Below are 24,407 nucleotides of genomic sequence, written 5' to 3' on the forward strand. Positions count from 1 at the left end.
CTTGACTGCCTGGTGTTCTGTGACCAACACATTGGTAATCTCGGCGTTCACTTTATTTATTCTGCACTGCTTCTCCAAATTAATTCGATAAATAACATTAAAATTAAAACGCTTACTCTGGATCCTGTTTCTTGTGGTTGTCACAAAACAGTAAACAAGACACAGGTCTTCCATTGTGAGGTTTCCACTCATGGAGACACCTGAACAAAAGTGCAAAATATTAATAATACATGAAAAAGCTTCAAATTGAGGATTCAAATAATGTATTTATAACACTAAAAGAAACAACAACAAAAAAGAAAATCCATGCATCTGCAAAAAACTGGATGTACATGTTTTCCAGTAGCAGCCAACAATGATGTGTGTAAGTATATAAATTTAAGAAAAAGAAGTGAGGGAGCTCTTAATTTACTGACCTACTTGGGGACATATGCAAAACAGGGAAATAATTAGAAATATAAGGTACAAAATAACACTGGGTATAATTATTCTTAATTATAACTAACAATTGTAAATTTAACATATATCCCACCCATTGAGAAGTCCCAAATCAGTAACTAATTTTAATAAAAAATAGTTACTTTTACACGCTTGCACTAATCCAGTGGTTCTCAAACTCGGTCCTCAGGACGCCACACAGTGCATGTTTTGCAGGTAACACAGCAAGTGCACAGGTGTATTCATTATTCACTGACACATTTTAAAAGGTCCACAGGTGGAGCAAATTATGTCACTTGTGATTCTGTGAGGAGACCTGCAAAACATTCACTGTGTAGGGTCCTGAGGACTGAGTTTGAGAACCTGTGCACTAATCTAATAGGGTGAAAACCAGGCACATGATGGTCAACAAGCTCTACTACTAATAGGTTATATGTGTTACAGTAAAACTTGGCAGTGTCACGAGCTATCACAAGAAAGGACCATATACCCAAGCAAATAGTTTATTTGGACACCTGAGAGGCCAATAGTGTCCCCACAAAGCTCACTCAATAAAAAATTCAACTGCAAACTAGGGCCTCAAAAATATAAATAAACTATCATAAGGAAAATAAGATTTTACTTACCGGTAAATCTATTTCTCGTAGTCCGTAGAGGATGCTGGGGACTCCGTAAGGACCATGGGGATAGACGAGCTCCGCAGGAGACATGGGCACTTTAAGAAAGAATTTAATTCCTGGTGTGCACTGGCTCCTCCCTCTATGCCCCTCCTCCAGACCTCAGTTAGAGAAACTGTGCCAAGAGGAGATGGACAGTACAAGGAAAGGATTTTGTTAATCCAAGGGCAAGATTCATACCAGCCACACAAAACACACCTTATAACTTGTGATAACTACCCAGTTAACAGTATGAAAACAGCATATCATCAGTGCAAGACCGATGCAACTATAACGTAACCCTTATTGAAGCAATAACTATATACAAGTATTGCAGAAGTCCGCACTTGGGACGGGCGCCCAGCATCCTCTACGGACTACGAGAAATAGATTTACCGGTAAGTAAAATCTTATTTTCTCTAACATCCTAGAGGATGCTGGGGACTCCGTAAGGACCATGGGGATTATACCAAAGCTCCCAAATGGGCGGGAGAGTGCGGATAACTCTGCAGCACCGATTGAGCAAACATGAGGTCCTCCTCAGCCAGGGTATCAAACCTATAGAATTTTGCAAAAGTGTTTGAACCCGACCAAGTAGCAGCTCGACACAGCTGTAGTGCCGAGATCCCCCGGGCAGCCACCCAAGAAGAGCCCACCTTCCTAGTGGAATGGGCCTTGACCGATTTTGGTAACGACAATCCAGCCGTAGAATGCGCTTGCTGAATCGTGTTACAAATCCAGCGAGCAATAGTTTGCTTTGAAGCAGGGGCACCAATCTTGTTGGATGCATACAGGACAAACAGCGCTTCAGTTTTCCTGACTCTAGCCGTTCTGGCCACGTAAATTTTAAAAGCCCTGACCACATCAAGTAACTCGGAATCCTCTGAGTCACGTGTAGCCACAGGCACCACAATAGGTTGGTTCATATAAAAAGATGAAACCACTTTCGGCAGAAATTGCGAACGGGTCCGCAATTCTGCTCTATCCATATGGAAAACCAGATAGGGGCTTTTATGTGACAAAGCCGCTAATTCTGACACACGTCTAGCCGAAGCCAAGGCTAATAACATGACCACCTTCCACGTGAGATATTTTATCTCCACCGTTCTAAGTGGTTCAAACCAGTGTGACTTTAGGAAACTTAACACCACGTTAAGATCCCAAGGTGCCACCGGAGGCACAAAAAGAGGCTGAATACTCAGCACTCCTTTTACAAACGTCTGAACTTCTGGAAGAGAAGCCAACTCTTTTTGAAAGAAAATGGATAGGGCTGAAATCTGAACCTTAATGGAGCCTAAGCTTTAGGCCCAAATTCACTCCAGTTTGCAGGAAGTGAAGGAAACGGCCCAGGTGGAATTCTTCCGTAGGAGCATTCCTGGCATCACACCAAGAAACATATTTTCGCCAGATACGGTGACAATGTTAAGATGTCACGTCCTTCCTAGCCTTTATCAGCGTAGGAATGACCTCATCCGGAATGCCTTTTTCCGCTAGGATCCGGCGTTCAACCGCCATGCCGTCAAACCCAGTCGCGGTAAGTCTTGGAACAGACATGGGCCCTGTTGCAACAGGTCCTGCCTTAGAGGGAGAGGCCACGGATTTTCTGTAAGCATTTCCTGCAGATCCGGATACCAGATCCTTTGTGGCCAATCTGGAACAATGAGGATTGTTCTCACTCCTACTTTTTCTTATTATTCTCAACCGTTGGGTATGAGAGGAAGAGTAGGAAATACACAGACTGACTGGAACACCCACGGTGTCACTAGGGCGTCTACCGCTACTGCCTGAGGTTCTCTTGACCAGGTGCAATAACTCTGCAGCTTTTTGTTGAGGCGGGACGCCATCCTGTCTATCTGTGGGAGTCCCCACCCAACTGCAATCTGTGTGAAGACTTCCTGAGTATGTCTGGTGAGGAAGTCTGCTTCCCAGTTGTTCACTTCCGGAATGAACACTGTTGACAGTGCTCTTACATGATTCTCCGCCCAGCGAAGAATTCTGGTGGCTTTCGCAATCGCTACTCTGCTCCTTGTGCCGCATTGGCGGTTTACATGAGCTACTGCGGTGACGTTGTCTGACTGGATCAGAACCGGTTGGTCGCGAAGAAAGATCTCTGCTTGAATTAAGGCGTTGTATATGGCCCTTAGTTCCAATATGTTGATGCGAAGACAAGTCTCTTGACTTGACCAAAGACCTTGGAAATTTCTTCCCTGTGTGACTGCTCCCCAGCCTCGGAGGCTTGCGTCCGTGGTCACCAGGATCTAGTCCTGAATGCCGAATCTGCGGCCCTCTAGAAGGTGAGCACTCTGCAGCCACCACAGGAGAGATACCCTGGCCCTGTGGGATAGGGTGATCAACTGATTAATCTGTAGATGTGACCCGGACCACTTGTCCAGTAGGTCCCATTGGAAAATCCTCGCATGGAACCTGCTGAACTGAATGTTTTCCCCAGGACTCGAGTGCAGTGATGCACTGACACCTGTCTTGGTTTCAGAGTCATGAGTTTCTGGGCCTTCTCTATCTGAAGGTAAACCCATTTCTGGTCTGTATCCAGAATCAAACCCAAGAAGGGCAGACGAGTTATAGGAACCAACTGTGACCTCAGGAAATTGAGAATCCAGCCGTGTTGCTGTGACACCTTCAGCGAAAGTGACACGCTGTTCAACAACTGCTCTTTTGATCTCACCCTTATTAGGAGATCGTCCAAGTATGGGACAACTGACTTCTTGCTTGCGTAGGAGCACCATTATTTCCGCCAATTACCCTGAAATTAGTAATGACAATTCTGTACCGCAATTGTCAGGTACACCTGATGGGGTGGATAAATGGGAACATGAAGGTATGCAGCTTTTATGTTTAGATACACCATCAAATCCCCCACTTCCAGACTGGCGATGATCGCTCTGGGCGATTCCACTTTAAATTTGAACCTTTTCCCGTATAGGTTCAGAGATTTTAACTTTTAAAAATAGGTCTGACCGAACCGTACGGTTTCGGGACTACAGCCAAGGTTGAGTCATATCGCCTTCCTTGTTGCAGGAGGGGAACACCTTGAGCACAACCTGTTGGAGATACAATGTGTGAATTGTATTTAATATTATCTCCCTTCCTGGGGGAGAAGCCGGTAGGTCCGATAAGGAAAAACCGGCGAGGCGGCACCTTTCGTATCCAGCTTGTAACCCTGAGAAACAATTTTTTATTGCCCCGGGAACCACCTGTGAGTGAACTCAGATGTGGCTGAAGATTCGAAGATGTGCTCCCACTGGGGCGGACTCCCTTAGCGGAGCTCCAGCGTCATGCGTTGGATGTAGTAGAGGCCGGGGAGGACTTCTGTTCCTGGGAACTAGTTGTGCCCTGTACCCTTACCTCTGGTAAGAAAGGACGCTCCTCTGACTTTCTTGTTATTCTGCGACCGAAAGGACTGCATTTGATAATGTTGTGCTTTCTTAGGCTGTGAGGGAATATAAGGCAAAAGATCAGAATTACCAGCCCTTCTCCACACAATTCCTCAGCCTTGTAAGGTAAATCTTCTATATGCCTCTTTTAGTCGGCATCACCTGTCCATTGCATGTTCCACAGGACACTTCTAGCAAAAATCAACATAGCGTTGACTCTAGAACCCAGTAGACTAGTAGACTAATGTCTCTTTGGGCATGTTTTTATATATATATATATATATATATATATATATATATGACAGCATCTTTTATATATATATATATATATATATATATATATATATATATATATACATATACATACATACATACATACATACATGTATACACATACATACATACATACATACATACATACATATACTAGGGTCAATACCATGGTATCCTTATCTAGGGTTTCAATCTCCGCTGATAAGGTATCTGTCCAGGCTGCTACAGCGCTATAAACCCATGCCGACACAATCGCCGGTCTGAGTAGTGTACCAGCATGTGTGTAAATGGACTTCAAAGTACTTTTACAGCAAGCTATCTGCAGGATCCCTGAGGATAGCTGTTAAGTCAGCGCTACCTTTTGGATAAACGTGACAAGCTTTGTCCACCCTAGGGGAAGATTCCCCTCGTATCCTGGCCCTAGTAGGGAAAGGATACTCCCTGAGAATTCTTTTTGGGAAGCTGCAGCTTCTTGTCTGAAGATTCCCACTCTTTTTCTTCATGAGAGGAGGGAAATTTGCCTCAGCTTTCTTCCCCTTAAACATGTGTATCCTCATGTCAGGGACAGATGAGTCATCAGTGATATGCAAAACAACTTTTATTACAATAATCATATATTGAATACTTTTCTGCCAGTTTTGGCTGCAACTTTGCATTATCATAGTCGACACTGGAGTCAGACTTCGTGTCGATATCAGTGTCTCTTATTTTGGATAGTGAGCAATGTAAGACTCTGAAGGTCTCTGCGACATAGGGACAGACATGGGTAGATTCACTGTCTGTTCTCTAATCTTTTGTGCAATAAATTTACCTCAGCACATAATTTCACATATCCAATCAGGTGTCGGCGTTGTCGACGGGGACACCACTCACACACACTTTTGCTCCATCTCCTCCTTAGGAGAGCCTTTTACCTCAGACATGTCGACACATACGTACCGACATACCACACACTCAGGGAATGCTCATCTGAAGATAAATCACCCACAATGCCCTTTGGAGAGACAGAGAGAGAGTATGCCAGCACACACCCCAGCGCTACATAACCCAGGAGAAACACAGCAATTTAATGTTTACCCAGTAGCGCTGTTATTATCTGCGCCGAATTATGTGCCCCCCCCTCTTCTTTAAAACCCTCTCTTCTACCGTGGTATAAGCAGGGGAGAGTCCGGGGAGCTTCCTCTCAGCGGTGCTGGTGAGTGCAGAGGGAGTAAGCCCCGCCCCCTCGACGGCGGGCTTCAGTCCCGCTAAAAGTGTAAAATTGGCAGGGGCCCATGCATATATACAGTGTCCAGCTGTATATATGCTCCTTTTGCCAAATAAGAGGTTTATATTGCTGCCCAGGGCGTTACCTCAGTGAAGATCATGAAGTCTTCTGCCGCCTCTGAAGTCTTCTTTACTTCTCATACTCACCCGGCTTCTATCTTCCGGCTCTGCGAGGGGGACGGCGGCGCGGCTCCGGGACGGACGGCGAGGGTAAGATCCTGCGTACCAATCCCTCTGGAGCTAATGGTGTCCAGTAGCCTAAGAAGCAGGACCTAGCTTCAGAGAGTAGGGCTGCTTCTCTCCCCTCAGTCCCACGATGCAGGGAGTCTGTTGCCAGCAGAGCTCCCTGAAAATAAAAAACCTAACAAAATACTTTCTATCAGTAAACTCAGGAGAGCTCACTGAAAAGCACCCAGCTCGTCTGGGCACAGTATCAAACTGAGGTCTGGAGGAGGGGCATAGAGAAAGGAGCCAGTGCATACCAGGAACTAAATTCTTTCTCAAAGTGCCCATGTCTCCTGCGGAGCCCGTCTATCCCCATGGTCCTTACGGAGTCCCCAGCATCCTCTAGGACGTTAGAGAAATTATAAATATGAAAATATAACAGAACATACAGTAGTTCTCGACTGTTAACAGACCAGAATTCATATTCAACTATTTTCATATTATGCCACTTTATTTGTAAAGGAATCTCTACAACTTCCTCTCCTATGTATTTTTAGGGTGTAGTTTAATAGATCTACAGTAAAAAGATACACAGTCAATAGGTCGATCCCAGATGGTCGACATGCAAAAGGTTGACATGATAAAAAGAACAACATGGAAGAGGTAGACAGTATGGGAAAGGTTACTATTCCCAGTCGTAATCCACGTGGATAGTAAATTATTAAAACATTTTAAAAAAACTTGTCGCCCGTGTGTGTGTCGACCTTAAGTACTGTTTACCTTTTACTTGCTGACCTTTTGGAGTCAACCTTTTGACTATCTTTTTACTATAGATTTAACAACTGGATACTGTATTTTTAGATCTTGCATTGTAAAAAAAAAAACATTTTAAAATTGTATCATTCTAGAGAAAATGTTCTTTGACACTGCAGTACATTATATGTTAGAGCATTGTTGCATAAATATATTTACAACATAGCAAAAATACCTTGGTTGATCTAGGCCCTCTATATAGATCTGCCAAAACTTCACATAGCCATCATGACTAGCAGTGGCTAAAACAGTTCCATCAGGGGAAAGAGCACCCTCGCTCAGATGCTGTAAACACAAATACAAATTTTAAAGTGTTGAAAACAAACATGGTTCAATGATTTCATCTTGAATACCGGATACTTCAAATTTATTTTTTTCTAAACCCACTTAAGCATTTTTATTTTATTTTTAACTTTAAGTTTTAATATTGTGTTTATTAAAATACACTGCTCAAAAAAATAAAGGGAACACTAAAATAACACATCCTAGATCTGAATGAATGAAATATTCTTATTAAATACTTTGTTCTTTACATAGTTGAATGTGCTGACAACAAAATCACACAAAAATTATCAATGGAAATCACATTTATTAACCCATTTGGATTTGGTCTGGATTTGGAGTCACACTCAAAATTAAATTGGAAAAACACACTACTGGCTGATCCAACTTTGATGTAATGTCCTTAAAACAAGTCAAAATGAGGCTCAGTGGTGTGTGTGGCCTCCACGTGCCTGTATGACCTCCCTACAACACCAGGGCATGCTCCTGATGAGGTGGCGGATAGTCTCCTGGGGGATCTCCTCCAAGACCTGGATTAAAGCATCCGTCAACTTCTGGACAGTCTGTGGTGCAACGTTGGTGGATGGAGCGAGACATGATGTTCCAGATGTGCTCAATTGGATTCAGGTCTGGGGAACAGGCGGGCCAGTCCATAGCACCAATGCCTTCGTCTTGCAGGAACTGCTGACACACTCCAGCCACATGAGGTCTAGCATTGTCTTGCATTAGGAGGAACCCAGGGCCAACCGCACCAGCATATGGTGTCACAAGGGGTCTGAGGATCTCATCTCGGTAGCTAATGGCAGTCAGGCTACCTCTTGCAAGCACATGGAGGGCTGTGCGGGCCCCCAAAGAAATGCCACCCCACACCATTACCGACCCACTGCCAAACCGGTCATGCTGGAGGATGTTGCAGGCAGCAGATCGTTCTCCTTGGTGTCACATGTGCTCAGTGAGAACCTGCTTTCATCTGTGATGAGCACAGGGCGCCAGTGGCGAATTTGCCAATCTTGGTGTTCTCTGGCAAATGGCAAACGTCCTGCACGGTGTTGGGCTGTAAGCACAACCCCCACCTGTGGACGTCGGGCCCTCATACCACCCTCATGGAGTCTGTTTCTGATCGTTTGAGTAGACACGCACATCTGTGGCTTGTTGGAGGTAATTTTGCAGGGCTCTGGTAGTGCTCCTCCTGTTCCTCCTTGCACAAAGGCGGAGGTAGCGGTCCTGCTGCTGGGTTGTTGCCCTCTTACGGTCTCCTCCACGTCTTCTGATGTACTGGCCTGTCTCCTGGTAGCGCCTCCATGCTCTGGACACTACGCTGACAGACACAGCAAACATTCTTGCCACAGCTCACATTGATGTGCCATCCTGGATGAGCTGCACTACCTGAGCCACTTGTGTGGGTTGTAGGGAGGTCATACAGGCACATGGAGGCCACACACACTACTGAGCCTCATTTTGACTTGTTTTAAGGACATTACATCAAAGTTGGATCAGCCTGTAGTGTGTTTTTCCACTTTAATTTTGAGTGTGACGCAAAATCCAGACCTCCATGGGTTAATAAATTTGATTTCCATTGATCATTTTTGTGTGATTTTGTTGTCAGCACATTCAACTATGTAAAGAACAAAGTATTTAATAAGAATATTTCATTCATTCAGATCTAGGATGTGTTATTTTAGTGTTCCCTTTATTTTTTTGAGCAGTGTATATAAACTCATTGAGGACTAATAGAAAAACTCAAATTCCTTCTTGCTTTATTCTGGGGAGCACACAGATCTAAAAACCAGTGTAAAATTTCTGACCACTATTATTTTGCATTATTATTATAGAAGAAAAAAAAAATCACTACCAAAGAAATGTGTAAATATATGACTTCACTCTGTTCATCTAGTCTTATGTGAGACTAACCAACACACTTAATAATCGGTTGACCAATTTATCTGACAACAGGAACCAGTTGTGACATAATTGTCACTGATTCCTGTCCCCAGTATATAGTATATACGGAGGCAAATTTACACATTAGTGTAATCGGCAGTGAGTCTATTAGCACACAGGATGTAACAAAGTGGAATATATCAGGCTCAGCGGATTGTAAAGAGCATTTGTAGCATAAAACGCATACCTGTAAAAATAATAGCAAGAACTAAGATGGTCTCAGCACTTGAGAATACTTTCCGAAAACATTTTGCATAAGCAAGACCCACTATACTTACGCATTTGCAATCTCCAAGCCCAGTCTCGAAAGGCACCACCTACTGTATCCCATTAAGTATGAACTTTAGTCAGAGTTTATAGCTTTAAACATTTTTAGCTTTAAACACGTGCTTTTCATGTCTAATCACATCATTAACCAGGGTTTCCACTTTCCGGGAATCTGAAGCCTCTACCGCAAAACATGTGTGTACAATTATTACTTTAGTAAGTGTAGTGAGGCACAAAATATATCTATATAAAACTACTGAATGTGTCTCTTCCACCTTTAAGCCAAATTGACATATTCTAGGACCAAAACCGGGAAGAGCATCGTGAGTAGAATATCGTTCCAGACCTTTGTCCACAAGGGAGACACTTTAGGGTAATCCCATAGCAAGTGCCAGAAATCAGCCATCTCCTCATGACACTTAAGGCATAAAGAGTCAGCTCTAAGATGACCACGCAGCAGTGTTGCAGGCGTCGGGTATACCCAGTGGAAAATATAGAAAAAGAAAGAATTTGCAAATAGTCCCAAGGCGCAAACAATGAAAATTGAAGCTGCCTGTAAAGGGCTACATTACCCTATTGTATGAAATCTATAAAAAAAAAAGGTTTTTACAGGAAATAGCGCACAATCCCTAATAAGGGAATACTTAGTCCTTAAGTTTATTAGAAACAACGATGTGATGCAATTTTCTTATATCGATTTCTCATTCTTATATGGAATCCATCATCTATCAAAACGAAGATCCTCAAAAGTAAAACATAAAAAAGACAAGATATAGTGTAGTATATTTGATATTTCTGGAGACACCCTCCACCAAAGAATATAGTGATAATTATGCCGAATCCATATAGACGGTACAGCGTACCTAAACTCACAGGGTAATGAGGTTGCTTAAGCTCATAAAGGTATCTTTGACTTTAACACCCAGTGTGTACCGACAAACTCAGATGTTACAACTTCGTCTTTCCCAAAACTAAAAAAACGCACCGTAATCAACTGATTCATAACACGCAGCAGTTTCTTTGGTTTTTGATACTGTACTTGTATAAACCCACAATTTAAGATGCAGTTCCACTCAGAAAAAAACAAGATAAAACATATATGGTGTAGTACATTTAACACAGAGTGGTTCCACTCAAAAAAGTGTTTACAGGATATCAATACACACAGGTACAGCGAACTGAAACTCCATTAATTACATGCAATTCTATATATTGCATATATGCAATTAAGTGCACATGCGATAAAATATATGTGGAGAAAACTACGAGGACCCTAATGGGGGAGATTCAAATGTTTGAAAAGTCAGTTGGGAGTCTGTTTTTTCCTATCTAATAGACAGGAAAAAACAGACACCCAACCGACTTTTCAAACATTTGAATTCCACCCTAAAAGTCAGATGGTCTGAACACATAAGGAACATCAAAAAAGGAAATGAAAATCATCCATTCTCTAAACATTTTAAAAAGGTCCATAATTGTTCGGTAAAGCATATCTCACAATTTTGGGGCATAGAACAAATTAAGGACAATTGGCGTCATAACAATAAGAGATACCCAATTAACCAAGGAGATGAAGTGGCTATATAATTTGTGTTTGCTACAAAATGACCTCCATTGAAAACAGCACTCTATACTTTAAATAAAGACCCATAGACAAGGCCGAAATCAGGACTTTAATGAAGCCTAGACGTAGGCCAACATCCACTCCCGACTGCAGAAAAAGTAGGAGACGTCCCAGATGAAACTCCACCGTAGAATATGGTCTGCTTTCACACCAAGAGACATACTTCTTCCATATACGGTGGTAATGTTTAGACGTTACCCCCATTCTGGCTTAGATAATAGTCGGGATGACCTTGTCACGAATCCCTCTCCCGGCTAGAATCAGCCACTCAACTTCCATTCTGTTAAACGTAGCCGGGGTAAGTCTTGATAGACGAACAGGCCCTGTTGCAGAATATCCACGCGATGAGGTAGAGGCCACAGATCTCCAATCAGCATCTTAAGAAGATCCGCGTACCAGGTCCTTTGCGGCCAGTCCAGAGCAATGAGCATTGCTTGAACCTTTTCCCTTTTTATTCTCTTTTAGTATTCTTGGGATCAGAGGAAGTGAAAGAAACACGTACACAAGCTGGTAGACCCACGGAGTTGTCAGAGCATCTACCGCCACTGCTTGTGGGTATACCGACCTGGAACACTGCCGCTTGAGGTTATTGTTGAGTCAAGAGGCCATCATGTCTATCTGTGGATATCCCCACCGAAGTGTCAACCACTGGAACACATCCAGATGAAGGCCCAAATCCCCCGCGTGCAGGTCGTGTCTGCTGAGAAAGTCTGCTTCCCAGTTGTCTATTCTCAGAATAAAGACCGCCGACAATAACACAGCATGTTTTTCTGCCCAGAGAATTCTTGACACCTCTGCTGTTCTGCTTTTCGTTCCGCCCTGTCGGTTTATGTATGTTACCGCCGTTACATTATCCAACTGGACTTCAATGGCCTGTTTCCGAAGGAGAGGTGAGGCCTGCAGAAGGGCGTTGTAGTTAGCCCTGAGTTCCAGGATGTTTATTGGAAGGACAACTTCCTGATTTGACCATCTTCCTTGAAACTTGAAACAGGGGGGGTGACTGCGCCCCAAACTCTTATGCTTGCGTCTGTGGTTAACAGAATCCAATTCTGAATCCCGAAACTCCGACTCTCGACTAGGTGAGAAGTCTGTAGCAACCACAGAAGGGAGATCTTGGCTCTTGGCGACAGATGGATCCTCTGGTGCATGTGAAGAAGCGATCCAGACCATTTGTCAAATAGATCTAGATGGAAGGGCCTCGCATGAAACCTTCCGTACTGAATTGCTTCTTAAGAGAACACCATTTCCCCCAGAAAACGAATGCACAGGTGCACCGAGATCCAGGTTAGCTTCAGGACAGCCCGAACAATCGAATGGATTACCATAGCATTCTCCATGGGAAGTAACACACCCAGACTCTGTGTCCAGTATCATTCCCAAGAAAGGAAGCCTCTGTGTCAGATCCAGGTGAGATTTTGGTAAATTAAGAATCCACCAGTGATCCAGGAGTAGTTTGGTTGAGAGGCCAATGTTGTCCAACAAATATTTCCTGGATGGTGCCTTTGTCAGAAGATCGTCCAGGTACGGAATTATGTTCACTCCATGTTTGCGGAGTAGGAACATCATCCCCTTTGGTGAATACACTTGGCACCGTGGAGAGACCAAATGGCAGGGCCTGGAAGTGGTAGTGACAGTCATGCAGTGCAAATTGTAGATAAGCCTGTTGAGGCGGCCAGATCAGTATGTTAAGGTACACATTCTTGATATTCAGAGACACTAGGAATGGCCCCTCCTCCAGACCCGAGATTACGGCTCTCAGAGACTCTATCGTGAATTTGAACACTCGTAAGCACGGGTTCAACGACTTGAGGTTCAGAATCGATCTTACCGATCCCGTCCGGTTTCTGTACTACAACCAAGTTGGAATAACGAGATTTATGGTAAGTACTTACCATTGTTAAATCTCTTTCTGTGAGATACACAGGGCTCCACAGGGAATGACATTGGCGGTGTAGAGTAGGATCTTGATCCGAGGCACCGACAGGTTCAAAGCTTTAACTTTCTTCCCAGAACACCTAGCACCGCCTCCTCTATAAGCCCGCCTCCATGCACAGGAGCTCAGTTTTTGTTAACCAGTCCAATGCAGTGGCAGGCAAAATAGACGACAACTGTTAGTTGCCACATACAGCACATTCTCACGACAGGAGAAAGTGTCAGTGGCTAATGCCATACCAACCCAAATAAGCTAAGTGCGTCAGGGTGGGCGTCCTGTGGAGCCCAGTATACCTCGCAGAAAGATTTAACAACGGTAAGTTCTTACCATAAATCTTGTTTTCTGCTGCGGGGTACACTGGGCTCCACAGGGAATGACATTGGGGATGTCCTAAAGCAGTTCCTTATGGGAGGGGACGCACTGTAGTGGGCACAAGAACACGGCGTCCAAAGGAAGCATCCTGGGAGGCGGATGTATCAAAGGCATGAAACCTTATGAACATGTTCATTGAGGACCACATAGCCGCCTTGTACAATTGTTCAGGGGTCGCACCATGACAGGCCGCCCAAAAGGGACCAACAGACCGAGTAGAATGGGCTTTATGGAAGCAGGAACTGGACGACTAGCCTGTAAATAAGCATGTGCAATCACCATTCTAATCCATCTGGCCAGTGTCTGCTTGTTAGCAGGCCAGCCACGTTTGTGAAAACCAAACAGTACAAAGAGAGAATAAGACTTTCTGATAGGAGCTGCCCTCTTCACGTAGATACGGGGAGCCTGTACCACATCCAAAGACCGCTCTTTGGAAGACAAATCAGGAGAGGCAAAGGCCAGAACCACAATCTCCTGATTTAAGGTGGAAAGAAGACACCACCTTAGGTAAAAACCCGGGACGTGTTCTAAGAACCGCCCGGTCACTGAGAAAAATCAGATATGATGACATACAGGACAAGGCACCCAAAACTGACACCCGTCTAGCAGAGGCAATAGCCAGCAGAAACAATACCTTAAGAGAAAGTCACTTAAGGTCTGCAGACTCAAGGGGCTCAAAGGGAGACCCTTGTAACGCCTCCAGAACCACTGACAAGTCCCAAGGATCCATAGGCGGGTCATAAAGAGGTTGAACCCGCAACACACCCTGAGTGAACGTATGAACATCAGGAAAAGTCACAATTTTTCTCTGGAACCATACCGACATGGCAGAAATATGAACCTTGATGGAGGCCAGACGAATGCCCAATACCAGGCCCTGCTGTAGAAAGGCCAAAAGGTTGGCCGTACTAAACTTGTAAGCTTCATAATTGTTAGAGGCGCACAAAGTGAAGTAAGAATTCCAGACCCTATGATAAATCCGAGCAGAAGCAGGTTTCCGGGACTTCAACATGGTTTGAATGACCGCCTCAGAAAATCCTTTGGCCCTCAAGACGGAAGCTTCAAGAGCCACGCCGTCAAAGCCATCCGGGATAAATCCTAATATACACAGGGGCCCTGAACGAGGAGCTCTGGGTGCTGTGGAAGTAGAAGTGGACGCTCTACCGGGAGACTCTGAAGGTCTGAGAACCAATGCCTTCTGGGCCAAGCGGGAGCGATCAGAAGTAGGATTCCTCCTTCTTGCTTGAACTTCCTTATTACTCTGGGCAGGAGTGGAACCAGAGAGAAAACGCAGGGCAGCCGAAAGTTCCATGGAATTGCCAGCGCGTCCACGAACACTGCTTGAGGATACCTTGTCCTTGCTCCAAAGACCGGAACCTTGTGATTGTGTCGAGACGCCATCAGGTCCACTTCTGGAAGGCACCACTTGTCCACGAGGAGTTGAAAAACTTCTGGATGGAGGTTACACTCTCCGGCATGCACGTGCTGATGACTGAGGAAATCCGCTTCCCACTTTAGGACCACCCAGAATGAACAGTGCCGATATGGCTGGTAGATGGTGCTCAGCCCACTGAAGAATTTTTGATACTTCCCTCATTGCCATGCAGCTTCGGGTGCCGCCTTGATGATTTATGTACGCCACCAGGTTGGCGTTGTCCGACTGTACTTGAACAGGTCTGTTCTGTATTAAATGCTGGGCCAAGTTAAGAGCATTGAACACCGCCCGCAGTTCCAGAATGTTTATCGGGAGGAGACATTCCTCCCTGGTTCACCGACCCTGAGATCCAGAAGGGATGACACCTGTTCAATCGCTGCTCCTGAAGCCACCAGCTCAGTGACAAACGGACCTCCGGAGACAATTAGCTAAGAAAAGACCTGATCCAGTGAGGCAGGCCGTCCCACTTGGCAAGAACCAGCCTCTGGAGAAGGCGGGAATGGAACTGAGTGTACTCCACCATGTTGAAAGCCGACACCATGAGACCTAGCACTTGCATCGCCGAGTGTATCGACACTAGTGGATGAGATAGGTAGTATTGAATCCTGTCCTGAAGTTTCAGGACCTTCTCCTGCAACAAGAACAACCGCTGGTTGTGAGTGTCCAACAATGCCCCCAGGTGCACCATGCTCTGAGCAGGGACCAGGGAAGACTTTTTCCAGTGGATGAGCCAACCGAGGAAAACAAAAGAAAATAAGGAGCCACGCTGGAGGATCAGTAAGTATATAAATTTAAATGCCGTTCTCATAAAAAGAAAAGTTTTTTTATTATAATGTTAAAAAAACATGTAACAATGGACAACGCACTCCTAGAGATGGTTGGACTTGTAATAAAGTAGCAATAGCTGGTAACATTTGTAAAACAATACAATGTATCAATTGCTGGTAGTATTTATGAAATAATACAATGTCTCAATTGCAGTCCGGTGTAACTTTTGTAACAACCCTGTTCAGGCTGCTAATATGCATACAGTATTCATGTGTTATATGGTAGAGAGTCACTATATTCTGAGGTAGAGGTAAGGCTGTAATTTTGACAAGATATTATTCCTCCAATAAAAACATAAAGGACATATAGTGGCCGCATACAGTCCGATTATAAACCAGATGTTACTCATTCTAAACCCCTTTGGCACTGGGATCCGTTTTGCAATATGAGGAGAGAACAGAGCCGAGCGTCCTCGGATGATGATCGGTAAATGCGGTCTCTACTAAAACGGTTGGCTCCGTAAGAGCGGCTTGTGGTTAGGCGGCCGGAACCATGGAAACTGGTCAGTCAGATGTCCCCCAGATGTGGGTAACTCAGGCCGTGCAGATATTTACTGGTGATGTTAGGATGAAGCCAGCAATGCAGTGTAGTAGATCGGTTAGTGCCGCTCTGAGAGGTATTTCGTAACAGCCGTCCCGTAGCTTTAGAAACTGAATCTAAACAAGGAGTCCTAAATGCGTTTCGTCACTTCCGGTGACTTTCTCAATAGGTAATAATCTCATTGCACAAATGAGACTATTTATAAGGTGGAAATACTCCACCTGTATTAAATCTCAAATTATAGCTCACATTCAGTTTCTGTTAGACGAGCTACAGTAATTCATTAAAGGGACCTTCATCTAAATTCAACACTGCCCATAAAAACTATAGAAATCCGGCAGAAAGTAATAAACAAGATCTTATTAGGACTTTATATACCCAAATCAATTTAATTAATGGATGAATATTACAATCATAAAAGAATAAAGAACAAGAGATAAATAAAATAAATAATAATAATAATAATAATATGGCTGACTTAGTTTGCTAAATGAAAAAAATAAAAACAAATATAAGAAATTTTCCACAATGGGTACATAATTAGATGTAATTAAATGCATATTTTCTACGGATTCAAATATATCATACCCATACAATGGAGTATACATAGCTCTAATTCCATATAATATCCACCGTGTGTGTGTGTGTATATATATATATATATATATATACAAAAGTGAAGTGCAAAAGAGCGACCTACTGGTGTTTTGATTTAAACGAATGAAAATGTGATAATTCACCCTGTGAGACGTGAGAGAGTGTAGAATTTCAGAGTATGACTTATCTCTTTACACGTCTTAAATTCTGATAACACTTTGGTGCATGGAAATTAAAACAGAAAGAGAAACATAGTGTGCACTGTATAAACCAATTACTCTTAATTAGGAACCTAGCTGGTCCCAATAACCGAATGAGAGCATGGTAACATAAAAAGGTATAACAATGTAATAAACAGTCCTGAAGCAAATGTAGGTAACAAACGTACAGGATGAACATATAAAATCAGCTGATCTGTCCACTCTGGGACAATTCATGGTTTAAGCAGCAAATCATAGTTTCATAAAATTATGGCGATTAAGTAAATAGTCCTGAAGCAAATGCAGGTAGCAAACGTACAGGATCATTGAATAAAAACAGCTTATCTGTCAACTCTGGGAAGTACAGGGTTAAGAAGCAAGTCCCAGTCCCAAGGCGTTTCGTCCTATGGCAAAGGACTTCATCAAGGGGATGCATAATCAGAGCAGAGCAGGAATTAAATAGCAGACATACAAGGGTCACATGGGACAGGAAGTGTGACATCACTTCCTGTCAAGAAATTGAGAACCAAGTTTATATAAAGATAAAGGGGATCAACAAAAGCAATCTAAAATAAAGGTACAGCATTACCCAGTTCAATTATTCAGCCCTGGCCAGGGTTACCTGAGGGATTCATTCCTATGCTGGGAACCGCTTTCCTATGGTGGGAACAGCTTAATTAGAAAAAATAAGAATTTACTTACCGATAATTCTATTTCTCATAGTCCGTAGTAGATGCTGGGGACTCCGAAAGGACCATGGGGAATAGCGGCTCCGCAGGAGACTGGGCACAAAGTAAAAGCTTTAGGACTAGCTGGTGTGCACTGGCTCCTCCCCCTATGACCCTCCTCCAAGCCTCAGTTAGGATACTGTGCCCGGACGAGCGTACACAATAAGGAAGGATTTTGAATCCCGGGTAAGACTCATACCAGCCACACCAATCACACCGTACAACTTGTGATCTGAACCCAGTTAACAGCATGATAACAGAAGGAGCCTCTGAAAAGATGGCTCACAACAACAATAACCCGATTTTTGTAACAATAACTATGTACAAGTAATGCAGACAATCCGCACTTGGGATGGGCGCCCAGCATCCACTACGGACTATGAGAAATAGAATTATCGGTAAGTAAATTCTTATTTTCTCTAACGTCCTAGTGGATGCTGGGGACTCCGAAAGGACCATGGGGATTATACCAAAGCTCCCAAACGGGCGGGAGAGTGCGGATGACTCTGCAGCACCGAATGAGAGAACTCCAGGTCCTCCTCATCCAGGGTATCAAATTTGTAGAATTTAGCAAACGTGTTTGCCCCTGACCAAGTAGCTGCTCGGCAAAGTTGTAAAGCCGAGACCCCTCGGGCAGCCGCCCAAGATGAGCCCACTTTCCGTGTGGAATGGGCTTTTACAGATTTTGGCTGTGGCAGGCCTGCCACAGAATGTGCAAGCTGAATTGTACTACAAATCCAACGAGCAATCGTCTGCTTAGAAGCAGGAGCACCCAGCTTGTTGGGTGCATACAGGATAAACAGCGAGTCAGATTTTCTGACTCCAGCCGTCCTGGAAACATATATTTTCAGGGCCCTGACTACGTCCAGCAACTTGGAATCCTCCAAGTCCCTAGTAGCCGCAGGCACCACAATAGGTTGGTTTAAGTGAAATGCTGAAACCACCTTAGGGAGAAATTGAGGACGAGTCCTCAATTCTGCCCTGTCCGTATGAAAAATTAGGTAAGGGCTTTTATAGGATAAAGCCGCCAATTCTGATACACGCCTGGCTGAAGCCAGGGCTAACAGCATTACCACTTTCCATGTGAGATATTTCAAGTCCACAGTGGTGAGTGGTTCAAACCAATGTGATTTTAGGAATCCCAACACTACATTGAGATCCCAAGGTGCCACTGGAGGCACAAAAGGAGGCTGTATATGCAGTACTCCCTTGACAAACGTCTGAACTTCAGGAACAGAAGCTAGTTCTTTTTGGAAGAATATCGACAGGGCCGAAATTTGAACCTTAATGGACCCTAATTTGAGGCCCATAGACAGTCCTGTTTGCAGGAAATGCAGGAATCGACCCAGTTGAAATTCCTCCGTAGGGGCCTTCCTGGCCTCGCACCACGCAACATATTTACGCCAAATACGGTGTTAATGTTGTACGGTTACATCCTTCCTGGCTTTGATCAGGGTAGGGATGACTTCATCCGGAATGCCTTTTTCCTTCAGGATCCGGCGTTCAACCGCCATGCCGTCAAACGCAGCCGCGGTAAGTCTTGGAACAGACATGGTCCCTGCTGGAGCAGGTCCAGTCTTAGAGGTAGAGGCCACGGGTCTTCCGTGAGCATCTCTTGAATTTCCGGGTACCAAGTCCTTCTTGGCCAATCCGGAGCCACGAGTATAGTCTTTACTCCTCTCCTTCTTATGATTCTCAGTACTTTTGGTATGAGAGGAAGAGGAGGGAACACATACACTGACCGGTACACCCACGGTGTTACCAGAGCGTCCACAGCTATTGCCTGAGGGTCCCTTGACCTGGAGTAATATCTGTCCAGTTTTTTGTTGAGGCGAGACGCCATCATGTCCACCTTTGGTTTTTCCCAACGGTTTACAATCATGTGGAAGACTTCTGGGTGAAGTCCCCACTCCCCCGGGTGAAGATCGTGTCTGCTGAGGAAGTCTGCTTCCCAGTTGTCCACTCCCGGAATGAACACTGCTGACAGTGCTATCACATGATTTTCCGCCCAGCGAAGAATCCTTGCCACTTCCGTCATTGCCCTCCTGCTTCTTGTGCCGCCCTGTCTGTTTACGTGGGCGACTGCCGTGATGTTGTCCGACTGGATCAATACTGGCTGACCCTGAAGCAGAGGCCTTGCCTGACTTAGGGCATTGTAAATGGCCCTTAGTTCCAGGATATTTATGTGAAGTGACGTTTCCATGCTTGACCACAAGCCCTGGAAATTTTTTCCCTGTGTGACTGCTCCCCAGCCTCTCAGGCTGGCATCCGTGGTCACCAGGACCCAATCCTGAATGCCGAATCTGCGGCCCTCTAGGAGATGAGCACTCTGTAACCACCACAGGAGAGACACCCTTGTCCTTGGAGACAGGGTTATCCGCTGATGCATTTGAAGATGCGATCCGGACCATTTGTCTAGCAGATCCAACTGAAAAGTTCTTGCGTGGAATCTGCCGAATAGAATCGCTTCGTAAGAAGCCACCATCTTTCCCAGGACCCTTGTGCACTGATGCACTGACACCTGGCCTGGTCTTAGGAGTTTCCTGACTAGGTCGGATAACTCCCTGGCTTTCTCTTCCGGGAGAAACCCCTTTTTCTGTACTGTGTCCAGAATCATCCCTAGGAACAGCAGACGTGTCGTCGGAATCAGCTGCGATTTTGGAATATTTAGAATCCATCCGTGCTGTCGTAGTACTATTTGAGATAGTGCTACTCCGACCTCTAACTGTTCTCTGGACCGTGCCCTTATCAGGAGATCGTCCAAGTAAGGGATAATTAAGACGCCTTTTCTTCGAAGAAGAATCATCATTTCGGCCATTACCTTGGTAAAGACCCGGGGTGCCGTGGACAATCCAAACGGCAGCGTCTGAAACTGATAGTGACAGTTCTGTACCACAAACCTGAGGTACCCTTGGTGAGAAGGGCAAATTGGGACATGGAGGTAAGCATCCTTGATGTCCAGAGACACCATGTAGTCCCCTTCTTCCAGGTTCGCTATCACTGCTCTGAGTGACTCCATCTTGAACTTGAACCTTTTTATGTAAGTGTTCAAGGCTTTCAGATTTAAAATGGGTCTCACCGAGCCGTCCGGCTTCGGTACCACAAACAGCGTGGAGTAATACCCCTTTCCCTGTTGTAGGAGGGGTACCTTGATTATCACTTGCTGGGAATACAGCTTGTGAATGGCTTCCAATACCGCCTCCCTGTCGGGGGTAGACGTTGGTAAAGCAGACTTCAGGAACCGGCGAGGGGGAGACGTCTCGAATTCCAATTTGTACCCCTGAGATACTACCTGCAGGATCCAGGGGTCCACTTGCGAGTGAGCCCACTGCGCGCTGAAATTCTTGAGACGGGCCCCCACCGTGCCTGAGTCCGCTTGTAAGGCCCCAGCGTCATGCTGAGGACTTGGCAGAAGCGGGGGAGGGCTTCTGTTCGTGGGAAGAAGCTGTCTGTTGCAGTCTTTTTCCCCTTCCTCTGCCCCGGGGCAGATATGAGTGGCCTTTTGCCCGCTTGCCCTTATGGGGACGAAAGGACTGAGCCTGAAAAAACGGTATCTTTTTCTGCTGCGAGGTGACTTGGGGTAAAAAGGTGGATTTCCCAGCCGTTGCCGTGGCCACCAGGTCCGATAGACCGCCCCCAAATAACTCCTCCCCTTTATACGGCAATACTTCCATATGCCGTTTGGAATCCGCATCCCCTGACCACTGTCGCGTCCATAATCCTCTTCTGGCAGAAATGGACATCGCACTTACTCTTGATGCCAGAGTGCAAATGTCTCTCTGTGCATCTCGCATATATAGGAATGCATCCTTTAAATGCTCTATAGTCAATAATATATTGTCCCTGTCCAGGGTATCAATATTTTCAGTCAGGGAATCCGACCAAGCCACCCCGGCACTGCACATCCAGGCTGAGGCGATTGCTGGTCGCAGTATAACACCAGTATGTGTGTATATACTTTTAAGGATATTTTCCAGCCTCCTATCTGCTGGCTCCTTAAGGGCGGCCGTTTCTGGAGACGGTAACGCCACTTGTTTTGATAAGCGTGTGAGCGCCTTATCCACCCTAGGGGGTGTTTCCCAACGAGCCCTAACCTCTGGTGGGAAGGGATATAGAGCCAATAATTTTTTAGAAATTAGCAGTTTTTTGTCGGGGGTAACCCACGCTTCATCACACACTTCATTCAATTCATCTGATTCAGGAAAAACTACGAGTAGTTTTTTCACACCCCACATAATACCCCTTTTTGTGGTACTTGCAGTATCAGAGATGTGCCAAACCTCCTTCATTGCCGTGATCATGTAACGTGTGGCCCTACTGGAAAATACGTTTGTTTCTTCACCGTCGACACTGGAGTCAGTGTCTGTGTCTGGGTCCGTGTCGACCCACTGAGGTAACGGGCGTTTAATAGCCCCTGACGGTGTTTGAGACGCCTGGACAGGCACTAACTGAGCTGCCGGCTGTCTCATGTCGTCAACAGTTTTCTGTAACGTGCCGACACTGTCACGTAATTCCTTAATTACGGCCATCCATTCAGGTGTCGACTCCCTAGGGGGTGACATCACCATTATAGGCAATTGCTCCGCCTCCACATCATTTTCCTCCTCATACATGTCGACACACACGTACCGACACCCAGCACACACACAGGGAATGCTCTGATAGAGGACAGGACCCACTTAGCCCCTTGGGGAGACAGAGGGAGAGTTTGCCAGCACACACCAGAGCGCTATATATGTATAGGGACAACCTTACAATAAGTGTCTATCCCTTATAGCTGCTTATATCTGTTATTTTGCCAAATAAGTGCCCCCCTCTCTTTTTTACCCTGTTTCTGTAGTTGCAGGATGCAGGGGAGATTCTGGGAGCCTTCCTACCAGCGGAGCTGTGTGGGAAAAATGGCGCTGTGTGCTGAGGAGATAGGCCCCGCCCCCTTCACGGCGGGCTCTTCTCCCGCTTTTTTCTGGAAAACTGGCAGGGGTTAAATACATCCATATAGCCCAGGAGCTATATGTGATGTATTTTTTGCCAAATAAGGTAAATTCATTGCTTCCCAGGGCGCCCCCCCCCCAGCGCCCTGCACCCTCAGTGACCGAAGTGTGAAGTGTGCTGAGAGCAATGGCGCACAGCTGCAGTGCTGTGCGCTACCTTATGAAGACAGGAAAGTCTTCTGCCGCCGATTTATGGACCTCTTCTTGCTTCAGCATCTGTAAGGGGGCCGGCGGCGCGGCTCCGGGACCCATCCATGGCTGGGCCTGTGATCGTCCCTCTGGAGCTAATGTCCAGTAGCCTAAGAAGCCCAATCCACTCTGCACGCAGGTGAGTTCGCTTCTTCTCCCCTTAGTCCCTCGATGCAGTGAGCCTGTTGCCAGCAGGTCTCACTGAAAATAAAAAACCTATTTAAACTTTTACTCTAAGCAGCTCAGGAGAGCCACCTAGATTGCACCCTTCTCGTTCGGGCACAAAATCTTAACTGAGGCTTGGAGGAGGGTCATAGGGGGAGGAGCCAGTGCACACCAGCTAGTCCTAAAGCTTTTACTTTGTGCCCAGTCTCCTGCGGAGCCGCTATTCCCCATGGTCCTTTCGGAGTCCCCAGCATCCACTAGGACGTTCGAGAAACCACAAGGGTCATCCCCACTATAATTCCACAAAAATCAGTGGTAGTACGCAGAGGACATGCCAGTGGTTCTATGGCTATTGCTAACAGAGCTGGAGTCTGTGAACACACTTCTGTTTGGTCCCCCTAGCCAAGGGAAAAGGAGCAGAAGTTAAACCATTGACAGATACCCGGGCTGCCGGTGAAGAATACCGTAGTTTCAACCTGGGGATAAAATGGGACCCAAAAGCAAAACCACTAAGCACCTACCACATATAATTCTATTTAGAGTTAAAGGCCTTGGCGGCATCAACTGACACCATCACTGCTCCTGAGCCAACCTCATCTGTCCTTTGTAGGAGGCAAAAATGCCTGTGAAGATTTTGGGCTGTAGACTTCTGTGGCATAAAACCCAACTGGTCAGGGTGGATATTTGATGTAGTCATCAAATTTAATCTAGCAGCAAGAATTTTGGTAAGTATTTTGTGGACAATAGGGAAATAGACCTATAGGATTAAGGTAGAGAAGGATACTTCCCTGGCTTACCAAGAACTATGATAGCCTCGGACATGGAAGGAAGTAAAGAACCCCAATCAAATAAAGAATTAAATAGCTCCAACAAATAAGGAATAAAATAAGCTTTAAAATATCTGTACACTTCCACAGCAATCCCATCACAGACGGGAGCCTTAGAAGCGGGGAGGGAGGAAACAGCCTCCTCTACCGCCTCCATAGTAAATGGAGCCTCGAGAATGTTAATCGCGTCCTGAGATAACTGTGGCAATTGAACATGTGCCAAATAATTTTGGAATTGGTCAGTAGAGTAGGAACCTCTGGTAGTGCACAGAGAGAAAAAGTAGCTGCGTAAAACTTCCGCAATATCAGAGCTAGAAAAACACTTGTAAATGTATTAGTCCTGTCCCTATTCAAAAAGGGCCAAATAGCTGACTGCAACCTCAGCTTGGAAATAAAGCTCATGCCTCTGTTTAGACTTATCAAATGATACTCTGACCACTCCCTCTGAGATCCCAACCAGGTCTCACGGTCAAGGGGGGCACGGA

At 45.2% G+C, this 24,407-nt stretch overlaps 1 protein-coding gene across 2 annotated transcripts in view; it reads right to left on the reverse strand.

Moving 5' to 3' along the window:
- The window catches only part of EDC4 (enhancer of mRNA decapping 4), a 1,121,437-nt gene that overhangs the window by 721,857 nt on the left and 375,173 nt on the right, over positions 1–24,407 (reverse strand). For both annotated transcript variants that reach the window (XM_063945256.1, XM_063945257.1), the window contains 2 exons: positions 7,179–7,288; positions 117–200 (listed from right to left, as the gene is read on the reverse strand). In XM_063945256.1, coding sequence (XP_063801326.1) covers positions 117–200; positions 7,179–7,288 — 194 coding nt within the window. The remainder of the gene's footprint in view (positions 1–116; positions 201–7,178; positions 7,289–24,407) is intronic.

This window comes from Pseudophryne corroboree, chromosome 11 (genome assembly GCF_028390025.1).
Source record: "Pseudophryne corroboree isolate aPseCor3 chromosome 11, aPseCor3.hap2, whole genome shotgun sequence".
NCBI lineage: Eukaryota > Metazoa > Chordata > Amphibia > Anura > Myobatrachidae > Pseudophryne > Pseudophryne corroboree.